The sequence below is a fragment of the Apus apus genome, chromosome 1, assembly GCF_020740795.1.
Source record: "Apus apus isolate bApuApu2 chromosome 1, bApuApu2.pri.cur, whole genome shotgun sequence".
NCBI classification, from domain to species: domain Eukaryota; kingdom Metazoa; phylum Chordata; class Aves; order Apodiformes; family Apodidae; genus Apus; species Apus apus.
The window spans coordinates 189,792,936-189,813,026 of record NC_067282.1 but is presented as its reverse complement, the minus strand read 5'-3'; the positions used below and the strand labels follow the sequence as shown (position 1 = coordinate 189,813,026).

At 45.5% G+C, this 20,091-nt stretch overlaps 1 protein-coding gene across 1 annotated transcript in view; it reads right to left on the bottom strand.

Annotated features, from left to right (window-relative positions):
- The window catches only part of CELSR1 (cadherin EGF LAG seven-pass G-type receptor 1), a 170,274-nt gene extending 150,637 nt beyond the window's left edge, over positions 1-19,637 (bottom strand). Inside the window, exon 1 of the mRNA XM_051642700.1 lies at positions 16,940-19,637. Coding sequence (XP_051498660.1) covers positions 16,940-19,622 — 2,683 coding nt within the window. The 5' untranslated portion in view covers positions 19,623-19,637. The remainder of the gene's footprint in view (positions 1-16,939) is intronic.
- Between the last annotated feature and the right edge of the window lie 454 nt (positions 19,638-20,091).

The window sequence follows — 20,091 nt, the reverse complement described above, 5'->3', positions numbered from 1 at the left end:
CTCCATACACATTTCCACAAAAATGAGTGGCTTGAAGTTTTTTGGTCACCTTCAGTGGTGATGGCAAAAACTAAATCTCATGTGCAGGGACACAAGTAGAGTCCCAGCAGTTGCCTTGCGGTAACAGGACTATCCCTGCCTGGAGCCCCTGGGCAGTCTGATACCAGTCAAGCACAGTCGTCTTGCTCTGACTATGGCTGGCGTGGACTTTATGGGTCTTCTCCAACTCTGGAGGGCAGCAAACCAAAGGAAGAGTTATTTCAAGACCGTAAAGGCACATTTCCCAACCCTGAGCATTTTTATATACATAAACCAACACACAAACCCAATTCTGATGAGTCAACTTGTTTAGTTTTACTCATCTCCTCTGCTCCTCACCAAACACAAGCCAGTACAGGCCAAATCCTACCCAATACTGTCTCATGAAAGCAGTTACAGTAAGCTGCTTCTCAGATTGTAAGGCCTTTGGGTGCAGCTGATGAAGACAGTGAGGAACACGTGGATTAATCATTGCACACACTGTTTGTCTCCATCCAGTTTTTTCCCAACCCCCTATCATTTCTAAAAACACTGATTTCCAGACCCATGGTTATGAGGAGACAAAGTAGGGGGAAAGAGAAAAAGGGAACGAGTGTGGACAAGGCTTGAAGCAGCTCTAGATAAGATGATGCCTGAAATCCCAAGCAGACTCACTGGAGCCAACTCTTCCCTCCTCTAACAACACGCCTGCTGTTGGGGCTGCACCCGCCTTTGCTAAGAAAGAAGCCTTCTTTTTTAAAAAAATTTTTATTTGGTAGTGTAGCTACAGTGATGAGTACAATCCTCTGAAGCCAGCAAGGTTTCCTAAAGTGTGAGAGAGGCCAGAGACCAGCCTTTTCTTTTCTCCCTCTTTGTTTGGATCATAAATTTGCAATCCAAATCCCAACCAACCACATCAGAGCAGGCAATGAGCCCAGCCACTCTAAGAAGCATCTTAAAGAGCTCATGAGGCTGCTTGCCAAGGAGCTGCTATGAGACAAGGTGAATAGTGATTGAAAAAACAGTATGTATATAACACCATTAAGATAGCAAATAAAAACCTGTCCTGCAATGCAAAGGAATGTGATAGTTACCCACTGCTCCCCTATAACTGCAAAGAGTCCTTGAAATATTAACAGGGTTATCAGCATTCACTTATCGGTTACAGTAGTGCCTAGATAATTCAAAGGACTGAGTCAAAGCTCATAAATACATACACTTTCTCAACGCAAAATCCTTATCACCAGAGAATTTTTTAACGTTTTTTTTAACAAAAAGTTGTTAATGTTTTAATTAACAACCCTAGAAAGGCAACAATCTATAGCAAATGAAGACCTAAGACTACTCTGTTGTTTATTTTCACATTAATTTATTACATTTCTTGCACTTGTTTCCAACGTAGGTGTTTTTAAACATGTTTACTGAATCTCCTGTGATTTTGATGTTAGCAATACAGCTGCACTTTACATCACAAAATCTGTAGTAGGTTCAAGCTGTAGGTGTGGCAGAACACACAAATGAGAACTGGGAGTTTTGTACCCACAGAAGAATGGTGAGTGCCTACATGGGTTAGGTGTTGACTACTGTGCAAAGAGCATTGGAAGAAATTCTCCCTTTAGTTCTGAGTCAGTGTGGTCACACAGGTGTAAGGGAGGGTGAGCATGACATTCTCATTTGTTGAAAGGACTTTCCTAGAGGCTTTCTTCTGTCCAGAAGGGACAAAATGTAAGCACAGACAAACATATATAATCTCCTTCAAGAAGGAACAGCAGAGGACTCACCAATCCAAGGGCAGAGCATAACCCCATATAATTACTGACTCTTTCTTTACACCATTCCTGGTACCTGTCCAACCATGTGCTGAACTGTTCCAGCACAAAGCAATAAAAACCCTACTCAAAATAAGCCAATGAAAATGAGTATTTTTCTTCAGATTTTGGTTGTGAACATGCAGCAGCTCTAAGCTAATACAATGGCTGGCTACCATAGTCCCTTCTCCTCTGTGCACTTATCTCATTCTGCATTGAACTGCTTCCTCACATTAGGCTAAGTTGGGGGGGTTTGTTATTTTTTTCTTGGTAGTTTGGCTTTTAATCAACTTTCATCCTCCCTTGCACCGTCTCTGATACTCGATGCCCCGAGCTGCTTCTTCATGCCAAGTCAAAAATTTGTGCTACATTTTTTAATTTTTTTTTTTTAATGGCAGTTGGCTTTTTAGCAACTTCTTGCATGGAAACAGCCCAGCACAAGGTCATACAGGTGCTGGGAAAGGTAGGACTGTTAACAGCCAGAAGCAAGATTGGCTCAGATTTGCTGCAACTTGCAGCCTGTCACACTTGTGAATAACTTCCAGCCCCATTTATTTATCTGTTGAACTATGCTGCCCTGTGGATGTTTTATCTTCTTTTGATACCAAGTTTAGGAGAAGATAGTGATGCTCTTATCAACACACAACTTACACAAGCTCAGGCAGTTCAAAGGGCTACTGCATTTCCAATTTCTTAACATATATGTTTAATTTCTGCAAAAAGAGAATGGAAAAGAGTGTTACCATCAACAAGTTCCATTTTTTATTCAAGGAAGTTTCTCAAGGAAGTGTGTTGTATATACATAATAATACTCATAATTAATTTATCAAGCTCTATCTTAGACCCAGCTACACTTCTTTGGATCCCTTCACAGTGAGGTGGTTCCTGAAATCTGCTTCCTGAAAGGTTTCAAACGGCGTTCTGACATCCCACCTAAATTTATTCAGTTGGCTCACTTACAGATTTTTTCCTTAAGCTGCTCTGCTCTTAACTTTGTTTTTCATAAGTACTTCAGAGATGCAGGTAACAAACATAGTCCTCTTTGGTTTTCATTTTGCAATACGAAAGATGCAATCTTCTAGCATAACTGATACCTTCAGTGAATCAAATTCTGTTCCCCAACTTCTCCTCTTTACAATATAAATTAACTTTCCCTGACTAGGAACTATCAGAATAGTACAGACATGAGATATTAGCAATACCTTGTACAAGAGCATGTAATACCTTTTCTTTAATAAACCCATCCCACTTAAAAAATTCCTGCAGTGGAAGCCACATGCACGAACACATTTTTCAGCTGGTCTGTTGCTTCCATCTTTCTGAAGCAACTCAAACACACAGAAGTGGTTGGACAAGAAAAATAAGTCACCCAAATACTGCAATTTCAGAAAATTGAATAATTTTCCATCCCAGTATTTGATAAGTACTTTAAATACTCTGTAAGCAGGTGGAGGGCCTGTCTCCAAAGGGAAGTCAGCATGGTCCTGGCACATCACAACCAAGTACCAATATATTGTTTTCCTTGAGGAAGCAGCAGAGCTGCCTCTAAATAAGCAGAAACGGATGATCCAACTGAAGAAAAAGCAAGAGCTGCTGAAACACTGTCACAGAGGCTAACCTAAGGTTTATGACTCATAAATTATCGTCGAGAAAAGTAAATGCTACAAAATTACTACGAACAGAAATAGAAGATAAATTAATTAGGATGTCTAATAAGGAACAGAACCAGTGGCAGTTTATTAGTCTGGGATTATTAACTCTTATGCTCTCCAAAAGTGATTAAATTACTCTGAAGCTCTAATGGATCAGCATTTAATTTGCTAGAGAGCCAGCTTTCAGCTGCAAGATCAGGCCCCTGCACCAGGACCTGAGCATCTACGCAAAGTGCCTACACCCATCCACCTCTCTCACTGGACCATGAGGAAGGAGTGGGTGTTCAACAGCAAAAAAACCTCACCCCCAGGATGGATCACCAGCAAATTAGTTGCTTGCTGCTAGAAAGGGGAGGCAGGGAGGGATGACACTGCTAACAAAACTAGGCAGAGCCCTGCTTTTAATAATTGCTGTACCATAAAAGTGAAAACTACTACAAAAAAGGAAAAAGCACTGGAAATGCAAAAGCTGGCACGTGGCTGTAAAATCATCAGACTGAGCTCTCTGCTGAGTACGTGGAGGGATTCAGTGACCCTGAGGGAGCCTTTCCTGCCGAATGAGCCAAGAATACGCCTTGCCGGGTATTAGGCAATGTCATGTAACATGACTACAGCAGCAAGCACAAAGTCTCTACAGTGCAAAGAATAACACTGCAAATTTCACAAATGCTGAAATCTCAGCTTGATTTCTTTAAAATTCAGTTCCAGTAGAGGAATAAAATTTAATTAAGTCTCTTCTTATCATTAGTAATATATAAAAATTCATTTAAATACCTGAAAATGCCAACTTTACACAGCACTAAGCCTGTAAAATGCCATCCTATGTGATCAGTATGGCACGTGTAGAGTGTGACTGAAGTTGTTTACCTCATGGGATGCCTTCCAGTCTGAGAAAGTTTTCAAATCAGCCATCAAAGTTGTTACTTTTCTTTCCCCTTTTAGGCCTTGAAAAGAGCAAATGGATCTTTTGACAGCTGAAGTCTGATCAAGGAGATGCAGAGCAAAAACCCAGGGAGTCACTGATGCCGCTTCTGAGCAGGCAAAATGGCCTCACCTGGAGCACTTTCCTCCAGGAAAAAAAAAAAAAGGGACAGATGATTAACTACCACTAGTGCTATGAAGAATCCTGGTAACTTTATCTGATCATCTCAACACCTCTCCTTCAGCACAGCCTGATGAATGTTGGCTGAGACAAGGAGTGAATCAGTCATCTCAGCTTAAGAAATTCCCAATCATTTGGCAAGGAACATATTTTATAAGCAAATTGGGCAAAAGTTCGTAAAACTCATTCGTAAATTCACTGCATACAATACAAAAAATATCCTCATCTCTCAGTTCTCATCTCAGTTCATTGCCATTAACTGGTCATGTCCCTCAGTGCTCATGGTAGTAAATGGGAATGTCATAGCTTAAAGCCTCTTCATGCTGAATAAAGTCCGAGACACTGGTGACCCAGAAGAGGGCCAGTGCACAAAGGAACCAGCCAAAAAGGCAACTGCAACTTGTCACAAGGGACAGGAAAAAACCTCAACTCAGCACTACCCTAAATTCCCAGTTCATGGGTACAGGTGTTGCTCCCACGGACTGCAAAGATGACAAGCACCAACACTCAGTCATCTGGCCACAATTTCTCTGGGCAACAAAACCTCTGTTGAACTGCCACCACCTCACGCGATGGGCCCCGAGGCCCTGTGCAAGGACAGAGTGAAAGGATCGTGGCTGCAAAACCTCTGGAAGCTGCATCCAACAGCCAGCACCACGGAGGTTCTAAACCCAAAACAGCCACTGGATATATGAGGGCTGCATGGGTGACGTGATGGCTGTCACTGCTTCAGTGGGATCATCTCATGGGGCATCCCTGGAAGGGACAGACCCTGTCCCTCACCTTGGGCCAACACACCCACCTAATAGCAAGTAACAGCATAGTGGTCAAAAGAGGGCAAGGACTGGATGAGAAACCTGCCTTTTCTCCCAAAAAGCAAGGGGGAAGGCAGTGAGAAAGGATGCTGCCACACCACTGGCAAGCACCATGCCTGGTGGACACACCACTGGCCAGGCCCAGGGCGGTCCCCAGCGCCGCCGCCTGTAGCTGGCTATCTCACAGGGCTGCTGGTCAGTTCTGTCTGGTGCTCATCTGAATCATTTACAGCAGGTATGACAAAAGCAGCCCCTGCCAGGCCTCTGCTGCCCACAGCCCTGTACAAACTTGCAGCAGGCGAGCGCCGCAGAGACACAAGGTAAACAGACCCAGTGAACAAGAAGGGAGAAGATAAGTGAGAAGGAAAGAGGAACACCAATGTGTTTTGTGTAACAAGGTTTCAGCATCCATCAGGTCCTAAAGTATACCCAGGGTTCCCACTTTGCATAACCAGTGCAAACAACCAGTGAGTGCTATCAGCAGCTTGGTCAACAAACTCAAGTGTTAGATTGCCAAACTCAATGCAAAATAATGTTGGATAGCTTAGTAAGCAAGGACCTAAAAGTTAACCTGTGTTACCTAACATTAAAAAAAAACTGACATAAATTTGCCCAGATTGCTTTAGCTCTTTTGTGGTTCAACCCCAGAAGGCAACCAAGCCCCACACAGCTGCTCAACTCACTCCCTAGCGGGATGGGGGAGTGAATCAGAAGCTGAAAGGTGAGAAAACGTGTGCATTGAGATAGAGACAGTTTAACAGGTAAAACAAAAGCCACAAAGGCAAGAAAAGCAAAACCAGGAATTCATTCCCTACTTCCCAGAGGCAGCCAGTTCTTCAGCCATCTCCAGGAAAACAGGGCTCCATCATGCATAATGGTTACTTGGGAAGACAAACACTATCCCTCTGAATGTTCCTCCATTCCTTCTTCCCTCAGCTTTTATACTGCTGAGCATGATGTCATATGGTATGGAATAACCCTTTGGTTAGTTGGGGTCAGCTGTCACAGCTGTGTCCCCTCTCAACTTCTTGTGCATCCACAACCCACTTGCTGGTGGGGTGGTGTGAGAAGCAGACGCTGTGTAAGCCCTGCTCAGCAATAACTAAAACATCTCTGCATTACCAACACTGTTTTCAGCACAAATCCAAAATACAGCCCCATACTAGCTACTATGAAGAAAATTAACTCTATCCCAAACACAACGAGCACAAGCTCATAACAAATCCTTTTGCAAACAGCCTGCAAAACCAACCAGAAGGCATCAGTAAGTTGCATGATCTCAAGAAACTGAAGCTAAGATGGGATTTAACTAGCAGGCAATTATCTGCCAGATGGAGAGCCCATCACGCAGAACACACATTGCTGAACTACCCTGTGTCAATAAAAGGAGGTGAACATCAGAAATACACCGCATGAGAAAGGAAACCAAGTCAACCAATGGGATAGTTCAACCCAGTCACTGCTGCCAAGAGGCCTTTACTGTATGTGTCAGGCGGTGTCTGCTGGCTGTAGCGTCAACAAGCACATTGCAGGAAAAGCCACAGGATCCAAGTGACGAGCAGCAACATGTTGATAATTACTAACAAGTCTATCATCATGGCAAACTGCAGTGAGAAAGAGGATTAAACAGTAGGTGAAGGTGGGTTGAACTCTGGATACTGAGCAGTGTAATTTAAGTCTGAGCCTGTGAATCCTTCCATAACTGATCCTTTAGCCCATCTGGGGGCTGCCCCACATAAAAGCCAAACACTTTTACAAATAGTTAAAGCTAGAAGACAAACAAATTGGGTATGCTCAATAGGAAAGTATGACCTGGACAGCCCTGGGGTTCTCCTTTACTTTACTTTTAAGTTTCCAGGTGGGAAGAGCTGAGTCCCTGGCTACAGTCAGAACTGACCCAGTCTTGACATGGTCTGAATGGCTCACGATCCAGCTTTATTAGGGCCTAAACAAATGCAGCAGCTGAGGGTCAAAGCCAGAATGCCCACACCACTTCTCAATTGAACATATGTGAAAAGGTATGCCCACATACATGAACATGAGCCAGAAAGCCTCCTCTCTGGCACCCTGCAAGTGTGAGCATGACCCTGTAGCTTACGGCAGTTACCTAAGAGATGGGAAATGTGAGTCCCACAGAAGCTTCTGCACCTTATTCGGCTCCTCTTTAATGCATAGCACAGTAAGAGCTCTGAGATCAAGGGCTGGAGCCCAGCCCATCTCTGCCCTCACTAAGTGTCCTGATTGCCGTGCTGAGTGAAGTGCCCAAGCTGTAGCGGGATGGTATTTCAAGTACTCCCACTTTATAGGACACTTAACTGCCTAAAACAGGATACCGCTGCAGGGAACAGGCACCTAAAAGTGAGGTGCTATGGCTTTTGGTGGTTAGACATAAGTCCTCTACTGGACCTAGGCTGTGACAGGTGCCAAAGACCTCTTCCTAGCCATGCCAAGTTGTGCCTGCAGTGTCTGGTGGCTGACAATCACGCACTGCACTAGCATGGAACAGCTTTTACATGACTCAAAATAAAGTCAGACAGCTAAGTAAATAAATAAATTTTAAAAATAAAATTCACAGCTTGGATGTTAAAGAGTCTCCTTTAGAATCAGACCCAGCATAAATATCACTTCAAGCACATAAGTACATGAGAGGCTGGGCTGGCTCCTGCAAAATCCAAAAGTGCTATGACAAAAATTAAATCCAGTAAACTCAATTACTTGCTAACATCAGTTTGAATAGGGTCGAGGAGTCTGATCTGGAGCTAGCAAAGGGGAAGAGCAAACTCAACTGATCCAGTAGCTCTTTGTACCCATGATGTGTACTCCTGTGTGGCATGATACCTACAGAGAAGCACCTTGAGTACACTTGCTTCCAAACCTTACAGGCCATTGGGATTTAGCAGCACAGAGTGTTCGGTGCTGACTATGGTGTCTGTGAAACTCAGAGTTGGTAATATAGCTCCTCATACGCCCCAGATGCTTTTGTTTTCTCCCTGAAGCTGGATCTAGCACACAGACTCCATGGCAGGCAGGAGAGGTAGTGTTGACAATGGTTGTTAACAACAGCTTCTTCTTCTCCCTCTTTCAAAAAGCACTGAAATACTTTGACCAGATGCATCATTTCCAAAAGTGCTGGAGAGGTGACAGAATGTAGCATCTATCATGCATTTGGCAATAGTGTTGAAAACAGGTTCCTTTGTATTTGATAAGCATAACATGTCTATGTTTATTATGTGGTCCTCTGAGGATTTATTACAGGTTTGCCATTTCATTTATTTGCTTTTTTTGTGCTTGTCAAGCGTAAACACTGAAATAAATATGAAGGCAGTTACAGCTTAGCAGCATTAGCAACTTGTTGAAACAAAGTCCAAAAAGTTTTCCTTTCTTCCAACAAATCCTACTTTTCTGTCAAATCAAGTGCACAGATCATCTTTCTGAAGTATTTTAAAATTTTATTTCTTTGTTGAATGCCAAATCCCCATGAAAGCCTAGTTTCCCCCTTTATTCACTCAAACTATTGACAACACTTAAAGTATCTCCTAACACTATTCACGGCAAACCATTTTCCTGTTTGCAAGTCACAGCCTCCCCCATCCTTTCCATCTACTCTGCTAAGCCTGTTAGTACAGGTAGTTTGCTGTAACAGAAATAAGTACAATCATCGCTGCAAAAGAAAACAAACCTTTCCGTCTTGGCACACACATTCAGGGTGGGTTCATCCCACTGCACTTTAGCCACCTAAAAACAGGGCAATTAGCCCAAGCCAGTCATTTATGTTCCCTCTTTAATCAGTGGATTGAGATGGGCATCTCCAGCCAGCAGCCCTTCTGCTTATCAGCCACTGATGGCTGCAACCTACATGAGCAACATGATTTGTTGGGCAGATCATGGCAGGTGATCCAAATCTGACCGTAAGAGCCAAGTTGTACCTTTTATTATGCTGCTTCAATCCAACAAAGACAACACACTGCAATGAAATCTCAAGCAAAGTATATGCACCCAGGTCTTACAAAAAAGGCGTTAGGCAAATCCTCACCAAACAAACAAGAGATCGCTCAATGGCAGATTTCAAAATTTTCCATGAAGATTACACCCTGCCCCTTTTGGAAACTTTTGTTAACATCTATAAATAGTTCAGTGCTGCACTGGGGGGAAAATACTAAAACTGTCACTTGTCACAGAAACACAAAGTGGCAAAACTGAATTTAATTTGGTCTCCGATACTCTTTATTTCAGGTTGGACAACAACTGTGAACAAGGCTTTGAAGAACCAAATCTCTCATCAACTTGGACTGCTCTTTAATTTATGCAATCTTTTGGCCAAATACTCTTTTAAAAAAAGGATCAGGGAGAAGTGATGGAGAGCGTAGATCTTGTGCCTGACATTTGATCCTCCCTTTACTTTCATGCATAAGTGTTACAGCTAGAGTTGCCTATGCTGCTAAATATTGAAAAGGTATTTGTAGGACATAGGTTTAGAAGAGGTTTCTGCTCCACGTTTGCTTGTTTCTGCCCAGAAAGTAATTCTGCTCCCAACTTTTAGAGTGGTCACGTTCCCACAGTCTTTTTGTCAGTCTCACCTGACCTACAAGGGAATTGAGGGAGCCAGTGAAATCACAAGTCAAAGCTGTGCTACGGTGCAGTCACTGCTGTTTGTAGCCAGAATAACCAGATGAAAGGCAGCTCAGCTATGCCAACCTATGCAGCACCTACATATCTGGCTGAACTGTAAACACCATCATAGGTGTTGAGTGCTATCACATGCCCTTGAAATCCCTGAACTCAGAGCACCCACGCAGCCAAAACACTAGAGACGACCCATTAGCTCCAGGGATGTCTGGCAGACCTGCAGTACAGCCCAAGGAGGAAGCAAGACACCATGGATGAGTCTCCCCAGTCCCTCCTTGAAGATACTGGGATATACCAGGGTCCTGCTCTGACCTGACTGGTGGAAATGTGAGGATGCATGGGTTCCCATTAAAGCACCTGGTAAGGGTCCCACCAGACCCAGCAAGAGCCCTACCAGAAGAGTGAAGAGCACACTACTTACCTTCAGCTAATGTCACACTTTAAAACCCTTTTTCTTCTGTTATGGAGTGACCGAGAAAATCCATTCAGCTCAAAGATGGGACTCAACAATGAAAGGGAGTTTCAAGATATTAAGTACACACACTGAAGGAAAAAGGACCATTCAATGAGCAAATGTAAAATTATACTCTCTATCAGCAGCCAGCCACTTCCTCAGGTAGCACTTTGGATGCTGAAGATAACAAAGTATAAAATACCACTGCTTCACATCACTGACTTTCCCCCCTACTAATTCTACTGCAGGTTTACTATCCTCCTAACATCCAAACCTAGGAAACAGTCCCTGTATTCTAAACAAAGGGTTATTTTGTCATCACCTTTGACAACAGTTAAATGTTTATTCTGTATTTGCCTGTTTGCAGCAGGCTTCAAAACCCCAGCCCAAACCAATTCTGAACCACAAGGAAACGTATGATCAGAACAACAGAACAAGAGAGGATTCTTCCCAACCTGCAAGTGCAAGTCAGAAGAGCACTTCAGTGACTTCTAAGAGGGAAGCAAATCACAACAAGGGAATACACCAAGGAAACTGATTAATTAATAAACCCTGGAACCTAAAATAATAAAAAATATAAACCAATTACTAATCCAATTTAAAAATTGCTATTATAACTATGTCCTCATTTGCAAATAATTTGAAAATACAGGAAAAGAGTTTTCCAGGCAATCCCACCATAATACTTCTCTTAATTTAATTTCTACCCCTTGGGACTTAATGATCAACTAAAGCTTAGTAATCTTTCTCCCTCTCACATCTTCAATCTCATTCTTATACCTTCTCCTTGTTATCCTGAAGTCTCCCTCTTTCCTATAAACCACTGAGAAAAGCATCAACATTTAGGCATTAACAAAAAAAAACAAAACAGAATTTCCAGTGCCCTAAGCAAAGTGTGTACAAAACCAGCCAAAAACCCCTGCAACCTCAATAAGCCATTTCTCATACCCTCTGAGTCAAGGCAACCCAATACCTTGTACAGGAATCTTAACAAGAACTTGCTGCAAATACAAACACAGCCTTGGGTTTTTAAACACCACTGCTGAGTTTGGGTTTATGTAGGGCTTTGATAGAAACTTTTATCCACAAACTGATCATGTCCTCTGGTATTTACGGTTCAAAGTTTCACTTTGTGGGATGAGGTTAAGAAGTGCCATCTCTGTATGCTTCAACCACCAAGACATACTAAGACAGAAATACCTTGATAAAAATGGTAACAAAAAATGAGAATATACAACCTTCACTGCACACAGGCAGAAAAGGGAGAATCAAACATTTTTAGTGATGGCTACATGCATAGTAGCATTTTTCTGAAAGACACTGACTGACAAAATAGCTTTTATCTGACATAAAACATCTTGTTTACTTTTTAAAGTGTGCTGTGGTAAACATTCATCTTTTTTTACTAGCAGGGATCATCATTTTATCAAAGAAATTGCTTATTTACACTAGTTTGAGCTACAGATATCTCCCTGTTTTATTTACATGTAGAAGAGATCTTTTATCTCAGTAAAAAGTTATTTTGTCAGTCAGCCTTTCACTAAATATTTTCCTCTCATAGCAATAGACATTTTCCTGTCTTTTGAAACAAAAATACACCACTCCCACAAAATTGAGGGATGAATTGGAAGGAAGCACACAGGAAAGCAGCAAGGCAGCCACAGCCTTTTATGAGCTGGAACAGATCACACAGATGAAGAGGGAAATGTATGTTCCTGCAGGCTGGAGGGACACATTTAAAACACATCTCGCCTATAGAATAAAATAGAATACAGAATCTAGATAGACACAATAAAGGATTTAGGTAGCCACATCACATCCAGGAGTTACTGAAACTTTAAAATTATGACCACTACTTTTGATTTGCCATTTTAGGAAAACAAACGTAAGCGTTCAAAACCACACCTACTAACTATCATGGGTCATACTTCACTCAGCCCCACTAATACACCAAGTAATGAGCTCCAGTCTCACCATCCTTCTAAAAAAGTTCCCTCATTGCTGCATGCCTGAACTCTGCAGTCTTTGAGCTCCTACTTTCTTTTGGCTCCCCTTAGTGCAAGATGCACATCCAAGTGCAAGCACCCAAGGTCCCTGAGAAAACCAGTGTGAAAAGGCCCTGCAGCCACTGAAACACCAAACACATCTCCTCCCACCTGGAGGGAGGGAAGTTAGGAGGGAAGGAGAGAGGAGCCTTTGCCTGTCCATTTCCATCATCTTCTTATTGTAAAATCTGCAGTGCTCCCACCACAGCCGTGTGCAGGAATGTATTACCCTGGGAAGTGAGCCATGAGAGCAGTTTGGGTGCTAACTGCCCCTTGCTGACCCTCAAAGCAAGTCCTCACAGGCAGCTAGAAGCATCACCCCTGAAAGACCCGGTGGATCTGCCCCCCAAAACTCACAAGGCCCCAGCAACCCCGTCCTCCCCACATCCCCAAAGACAGTGGCACTGATGCTGACGGGGTGCCTGGCCCGTGTTCCAAGCAATCGCCTCACACTTACCCTCTGCACCCAAAGGTTCCTCTGTGCTTAGAGAGAGGCCTTTTCCCTCGAGTTCCTTTCTTTTCTTTAATCTCAAATCTTCCTCATACACACAAACAGCTCCCTAGTGCTCTGAATTTCAGGCACACCCTGTGGCCTTAGCTTTATCAGAAGGGCTAAACCAAAGTACTGCATCTTCTGCTACATTTCAGCTGGAGATCCACCATCATTAGCATAATGACTTTTAAATTACAATAATAATGAAGCTCCTTTAACAAGCTTTGAGTAAAAATTCCAAGTTCATTGCAGCACAAATGAGCTCGGTCTTAATTTGTGTTTGCTGATAGTCAATAACCTCACTGAATGCCACTGGAGATTAAAAGCCAAAGAAATGCAAAAGGCGATACTTGAGCTTGCATGCCCTCAAAAATGCTCGGGTGTCTATCCCTCGCTGCAGAAACCAGCTCTCCTAAGGGGCACTGCCTTCCCAAAATTGTACGCCATATCATGACATTTTACATTTATCTGGACCACTCAAAAGCTGGGGCTTACACTCAGGTTGGGTTTTGTTTGCGCTGGCAAATCAGGCTGGGTTCCCAGAGGAGTTTGTGCACACATCTATTGTATCCCAGCGAGCTGTCGCTGATGATAAGTGGGACTACTCGTGGCAGCAGAGCCAGGCAGGTGCCCGCAGCGTTTGCAATGCGATACCCAGACAAACTTGTGCAACATTTATGCAAAGCTGAGGCTAGCAGCAGCCTTCCCTCTCAGCAGCAGCAGGAACCGCGGGATGTTTAACATGGGCCAATGCAATGTGACTTCAGCAACGTTTAACCTATTTTTTGACCAAAGAATTCCCAATTTAACGTTACTGTGAACATCACTGTGGACAAAAAATAATTATTTTTAATGATCCTGTCAATTTAAGCCATATATTTATTACTAACACTAAGAAATCACAGAAGGGTCCAGATTTCACCCCAAGTTTTAAAACCACATAAACCTAACAACACAATGTGCAGGCGTGGGAATATAAAGCCAAGCTCTGCCCTTCTGAAGGAAAGCCTTGAAGGTACAATGGAAAACAGAGAATGTGTCCTTTAAGAGACCCCCGGAGCACCCCTGGATTAGTTTCATCCAAAAGGGGTCCAGTTTTGTTCACTCAGACGGCTTCCACGTGACAGGCACAGGGGCACCCAGAAAGCTTCATTTCAAAGGAGACTGACTTCAAAAGCTCCCTTCCCGATCCAAAGCAAAATGCTAATATCCACACCACCCACATTCCTCCCTGCTCGGCTTGGGTGGGTTCCTGACGCGCTGCGGGGGCACAGCCCAGCAGGTCCCGCAGCCAGGGCAGAGCCACGCAGGCACTGAGAGCCCGCCCAGGGCTGCCCACCCTCCCACCAAGCTGCTGATCACATTTACACTGTTAAGAACAAGTTCTAAATTCAAAATGTGCTATTCTCAGGTTTTACAAACCCGACTATCTCCATTCGCTTGCTTTTCATTATTCTTAAAAGTTTTGTTTATATGCCGAAGGCCAAAATTACCGTGCTTATTTGAATAATACCCATGTCAGATGCAAGAATGCTGGTGTTAGCCCAGTTTCAAAGACTCAAAGTAATTCAGTTGTGTAGCGTGGCTCCTCACTAGGATCGCACTCACATGCCTCAGCAGCACAACACATCGCTAGGTGGGAAAAAGATTTTTATAGCAGCAGTGCTACTTCCGACTGAAACATGCATCTAATTCCCCAATTTCATAAAGAGCTTCAGTCCTTCCCTGACATGAAGAGCAGCTGTGAGCAGGGCAGAACTTTGTGTTTATCTGGGTTGAGAGGTCAATGACTAGTCCATAGACACATTTTTCAGTTAACTGGCAGGTCATTTTAGCAGATGATTTGCAGGTATTTTGCAACACTTAGAGATAACCCTGAGGAGTACTTCTGTCTGAACTTTATTTTTAAGACTGCATCAGGTTAACCAGAGAAAGCAGGCAGGTGAGACTTTCCTGGACTAATCACACACTGCCAAACTTTGCCCTTCCCATTTCCAAACAGGGAACTTTCTCCAAATAAACATCAAATGGAGTTCAGTACTGGGCAAAATTATTTTAAAATCCTACCCATAAAGAAGCTTTAATAGTTCAAATCTCTCAAGAAATGCATCAGACAGCCAGTTTTGATCAACACCTCTGCAGAATCTCGAAGTTCACACATTCAATAAACATGAAACCCATGTTGGAAGGATCGGGCTCCTGTTACTTAAGAAAACAGATGTCTTCATTCCTACCTGAGATTTCATACACTTAAACTACATAAATCATTAGATTGAAAAAGCAATAGTTCATGTAACCTATTTTTCTGCACACACTCCTCATCTAGTCTAACAAAACCTTTCCCAACTTGGTGCTCCAAGATGAGTTCTTATCTTCCGCTACCAGATAAAGAGCGACTGGTTCAGACAGACAGTGACTGTGCAATCACCAGCACCTTAATCCAAATGTTTTTCTTTAAGGTCACAAGCCAACTGTCTGTTTTTTCTGCAAGTCCTCACAGGACATGGAAACGGCATTTATGAGCTACCTTACCACATTAGCTGCCCCCCAGCATTTTAGAAGAACCAGGAGTGAGTTGTCAGGTGACACACCTCAGTAAATGCAGTCAGCTCAGTTAATATCACCTTCATTTTCCTGAAGCACAAAGGACCTGAAGCCTGCAAACACAAGGGAGAGCAAGGCTTGCTCCCCCGAGGCTCTGCTGCATGCCATGGCTACCTACAGCAAAACAAGCTTTGCCAGCATTATGCCACAGTTTGATTATTATTATTATTAATACAATCATCCAAAAAGAAACATCTCCCAAAGTGTCATTTTATGTACCTAGTACTTTCAGCTTTTTTTTTTTTTTCCAAAAGAATACAAATATTAGTTTTATGTGGCAGAGAGACAGTGAGGAATGTATCTGGTTAGACCTTTGACAGTCAACAGAAGTGTGGGATCAAGTCCACAGTAAACTCTATAGAGTGGCACCTGCAGAGGAAATTACTCATTGCATGATTGATGCCACAATTAGAGGTATAAAAATTAATTCCATTATAAACAAGAAACCAAGCAGAAAAAGAATAATATAATATCCAAAGAGCATGTATCTGCTCATATGAAATTATATATTGGAGAATATCAAACAGTCTTCACAGACACAAATTCTCCGAGGAAGTTAATGGTACAGACCCTTCACTCTCTCCTCCTCACCCCACCGCAACAGCACTGATTTTGGGGCCGCAATTGGCCAGTATCTGCCCCTAGCTCTGCTAAAGCAACTCTAGTGCAATTAGCAGTGTTGCACAGCTTATTACACAGCCATAACTTGTTGCTTTCAGAGCTGCCATTTCCCACAGGCACACATGCCAGCAATGCAAACCCATGCAGCTCTACCAGCATCACATCCACACAGGCCACACCAGTGGAGAACTGGTCTGAGGTGTCAGGATCTACCAGTCCAACCTCCGGGCGTGCAGAAAGGAATAAACATGTGGTTAAAAAAGTAGAGATACCAAATCTCAACCTTTTTTTCTTTTTTTTTCTAAGAGGAAAAAGAATGGGCCAGGGAGATGGCATTACAGCTGCATGCACATTCCCCGCATCTTTGCAAGTTACATCATTTGTTACCTTTATGGAACCACATCAGAAAAGCTTCAGCCAAGGTACGACCTCAACTGAAGGGAGTATATACCCTTCCATGCACATACATATTTATTTACCCTTGTGATCCACATTTACTAAACAACTTCAACGCACCACTTCAATCCACAGCACATGGGCTTGATTCATTTTTGTGGTGTCCCTCCAAAAATTTCACAGATAAATTGCTGCCTCGGGAAATCAAAAGCTGTGCACTCAAATACAAGTGGTCTATTTCTGCCCACTGCCCACCTACTGACATGCAGAATTTTGCATTTTATGAACCTCCAATGCCTGCTTACCTGAAACTGACACTTTCATGTGGGCTTCCAGGGGTCTGTTGTTGTCCAGATCACGACTGAGTTTGAGTTCCCCAGTGGCAGAGTCCAAAAGGAGCAAGTTTAATTCGTTTCCTTGCACAAAGGTGTAGGCCAGGCTGTCAGACACATCGGGATCATGAGCTGGGATCTTGCCAATCACACCGGAGGGGAAGCTGTTGGACTTGTTGGTCACGTAGTTATTGAAAAGGATCTGGAAGTCCTGCAGCACGGGTGGGTTATCATTCTGGTCCAGGAGGCGGATGTGCACTGTTGCCCGGCTCACAAGAGGAGCTGAAGTGGCCTGCACCACAATCACATACTCTGTCCGGCTCTCATAATCCAAGTCCATTAGGGCTGTGAGGTCTCCATTAAGCAAGTCTAGTTGGAAGACCTCAGGAATGTTCCCCTCTACAATCTGGTACATGATCTGTGCATTGGTCCCTTCATCGGGGTCAGCTGCACTGATCCGGGCCACAATAGAGCCCACAGGGCTGTTCTCTTCCACAAATATGTCAAATTCATCCTTCTCAAAGACAGGGGGGTTGTCGTTGATGTCCAGCACAATCACTTGGATATCCACAGAGGCTTTAAGTGGTGGGCTGCCCCTGTCCACAGCAAAGGCCCGCAGGCTGTAAACAGCCACATTCTCGCGGTCCAGCTTGCGCAGTGTGCGTATCACTCCAGAAGTGGGTTCAATGTAGAAGTCTCCATCTCCATCGTCACCACCTTGGAATGTGTAGAGGAGGCGGCCATTGAGGCCTGAGTCACGGTCGGTGGCAGAGAGCTGCAGGACACTGGTGGAGAGGGGCACATCTTCGAAAACTGAGCCCTGGTAGCGATCACGCAGGAAGCGGGGTGCATTGTCATTGGCATCAAGGATCAGGATCTCAACGTAGGTGGTGTCTGATTTCTGGGGGATGCCGTTGTCGTGGGCTGTAATGGCCAATGTGTAGGAGGCCTGGTCCTCATAGTCCAGCTCCATTAGGGTTGTGATGGTGCCTGTGTCAGGGTCAATGCGAAACTGGGGTATGTTGTCATCCAAAATATAAGTGATTCTCGCATTCTCCCCTGTGTCTTCATCAGTGGCACTGATGGTGACAATAGAGGTGCCAATGGGCTTGTCCTCACTAACACTTACTGTGTAGTGGGAGCTCTGGAAGACTGGGCGGTGCGTGTTGGCATCTGTCACATTTATGAAGACCTGGACGGTGTCAAAGCGAGTGCCGTCAGAGGCAGTGACTGTGAGCACATACTGCCTTTCCTGCTTGTAATCCAGGGGCAAGGCCAGTGTGATCAGCCCCCCTCCGCTCTGACTGGTGATGGCAAAACGGTTCCTGGTGTTGCCACTGGTGATCTGGTAAGTCACAACACTATTAACATCCCTGTCCACTGCTGTCAAGGTCAGGACACTGCTGCCCACAGCTGCATCCTCATTCAGTCTGAGGTGATACACCTTCTCTGTGAAGGTGGGGTTGTTGTCGTTCACGTCCAGGACAGTGATGGACACGCTGGCTGAGGAGGTCATAACTGGTACCCCATGGTCCCTGGCCTCCACCCCAAAATGATAGTTCTCCACTGTCTCTCGGTCCAGCTCTGCAGCCACTGTGATCCACCCTGTGCTGTTGTTGATCTGAAAAGGGAACCCAGAGTCACCTGCCACAGGGGCACCTGCAGTAGATGGTGCCATCTCTATGAGTTTGTACTCCAGGCGGGCATTCTCCCCTGAGTCAGCATCCACTGCCTGGATGTGCAGCACGGAGTAGCCCAGAGGAACGTTCTCCAGCACCGTGGCCTGAAAGGGAGTGCTGACAAAGATGGGGGCATTATCATTCACGTCCAAGACCTGCACCGACACCATGCCACTGGAGTTGATCAAGGGAGGCCTGCCCCCATCCTGGGCTTTGATCCGGAGCGTGTACTCCCGAATAGTCTCATAATCCAAAGGGTTGATCAGGTCAATGGCACCAGAGAAAGAGTGGATGTAAAACTGGCCTTTCAGGTTGCCGCTCACAATGCTGTAGTGCACCTGGGCATTGCTGCCCCGGTCCCGATCTGTGGCCTGCACCTGCATTATCTGGCTGTTCACTGGGGCATCCTCTGGCACCTGGACCAGGTAGCGCTTCTCACTGAACTGCGGGTAGTTGTCGTTCTCGTCCTCTACAGTGATGTGCACCACAGCTGTGGCGCTGCGAGGTCCTGGATCCTTGCCCTGGTCATTGGCTTCCACCACCAGGTGGTACTCAGAGACCTCTTCACGGTCCACTGGGGCTCGGGTCCTCACAACTCCAGAGCGTGGGTCAATCTCAAACACCCCATCACCAGCTCCTGGCTCCAGCAGGCGGTAAAGCATGTTGGCATTGGCTGGGGCATCGCCGTCAGTAGCGCGGATGGTCAGCACCTCATAACCCACCTCCAGGTTCTCCCGGATGCTCTCCCGGTACTCGGGCTGCTCAAAAACCGGCTCGTGGTCATTGGTGTCGCTCACGGTCACCGTCAGGTAAGTGGTGGCTGAACGGCGGCGTGGAGACCCATGGTCGGAGGCGATCACCTTCAGCACGTGGGTATCCTTCGTTTCCCGGTCGAGGCTGCGGGCGGTGACCACGCTGCCCGTGTCGGCATCGATGGAGAAGTAGTCATTGGAGCGCTCGTCGAAGAGCGCCTCCATGGAGTACGCCAGGCGGCCGGCTTCCCCCTCGTCGGGGTCCTGTGCCCGCAGCACGATAACGGACGTGCCGGCCGGCTCGTTCTCGGGGATGGAGACCTGGTAGCTGGGCAGCTGGAACTGCGGGGGGCTGTTGAGGCTCCGCGCCCGCCGCGCTCCCAGCTGCTCGCCGCCCTCCTCCCCGGGCGGCGGGGCGCAGCCGGCGGCGGCTCCGCGGGGCTCGAGGGCCGCCCGCTGCCGGGCGCGCCGGGGGCAAGGCCCGACACCGCGGGGCCCGCGGGGCTCGGCGGGCGGAGCGCGGCGCAGCGCGGTGCCCGCCGCCCTTAGGCGCCCGGCAGCGGGTGGCAGCGCCGGCAGCTCAGCGGAGGCGGCGGCAGCGCGGCGCCCCGCGGGCAGGTGGAGGAGCGGGGCGGCACGGGGCGGCCGCAGCTCCCCGCTGCCCGCCGGCGTCAGGGCGCAGAGCAGCGCGGCC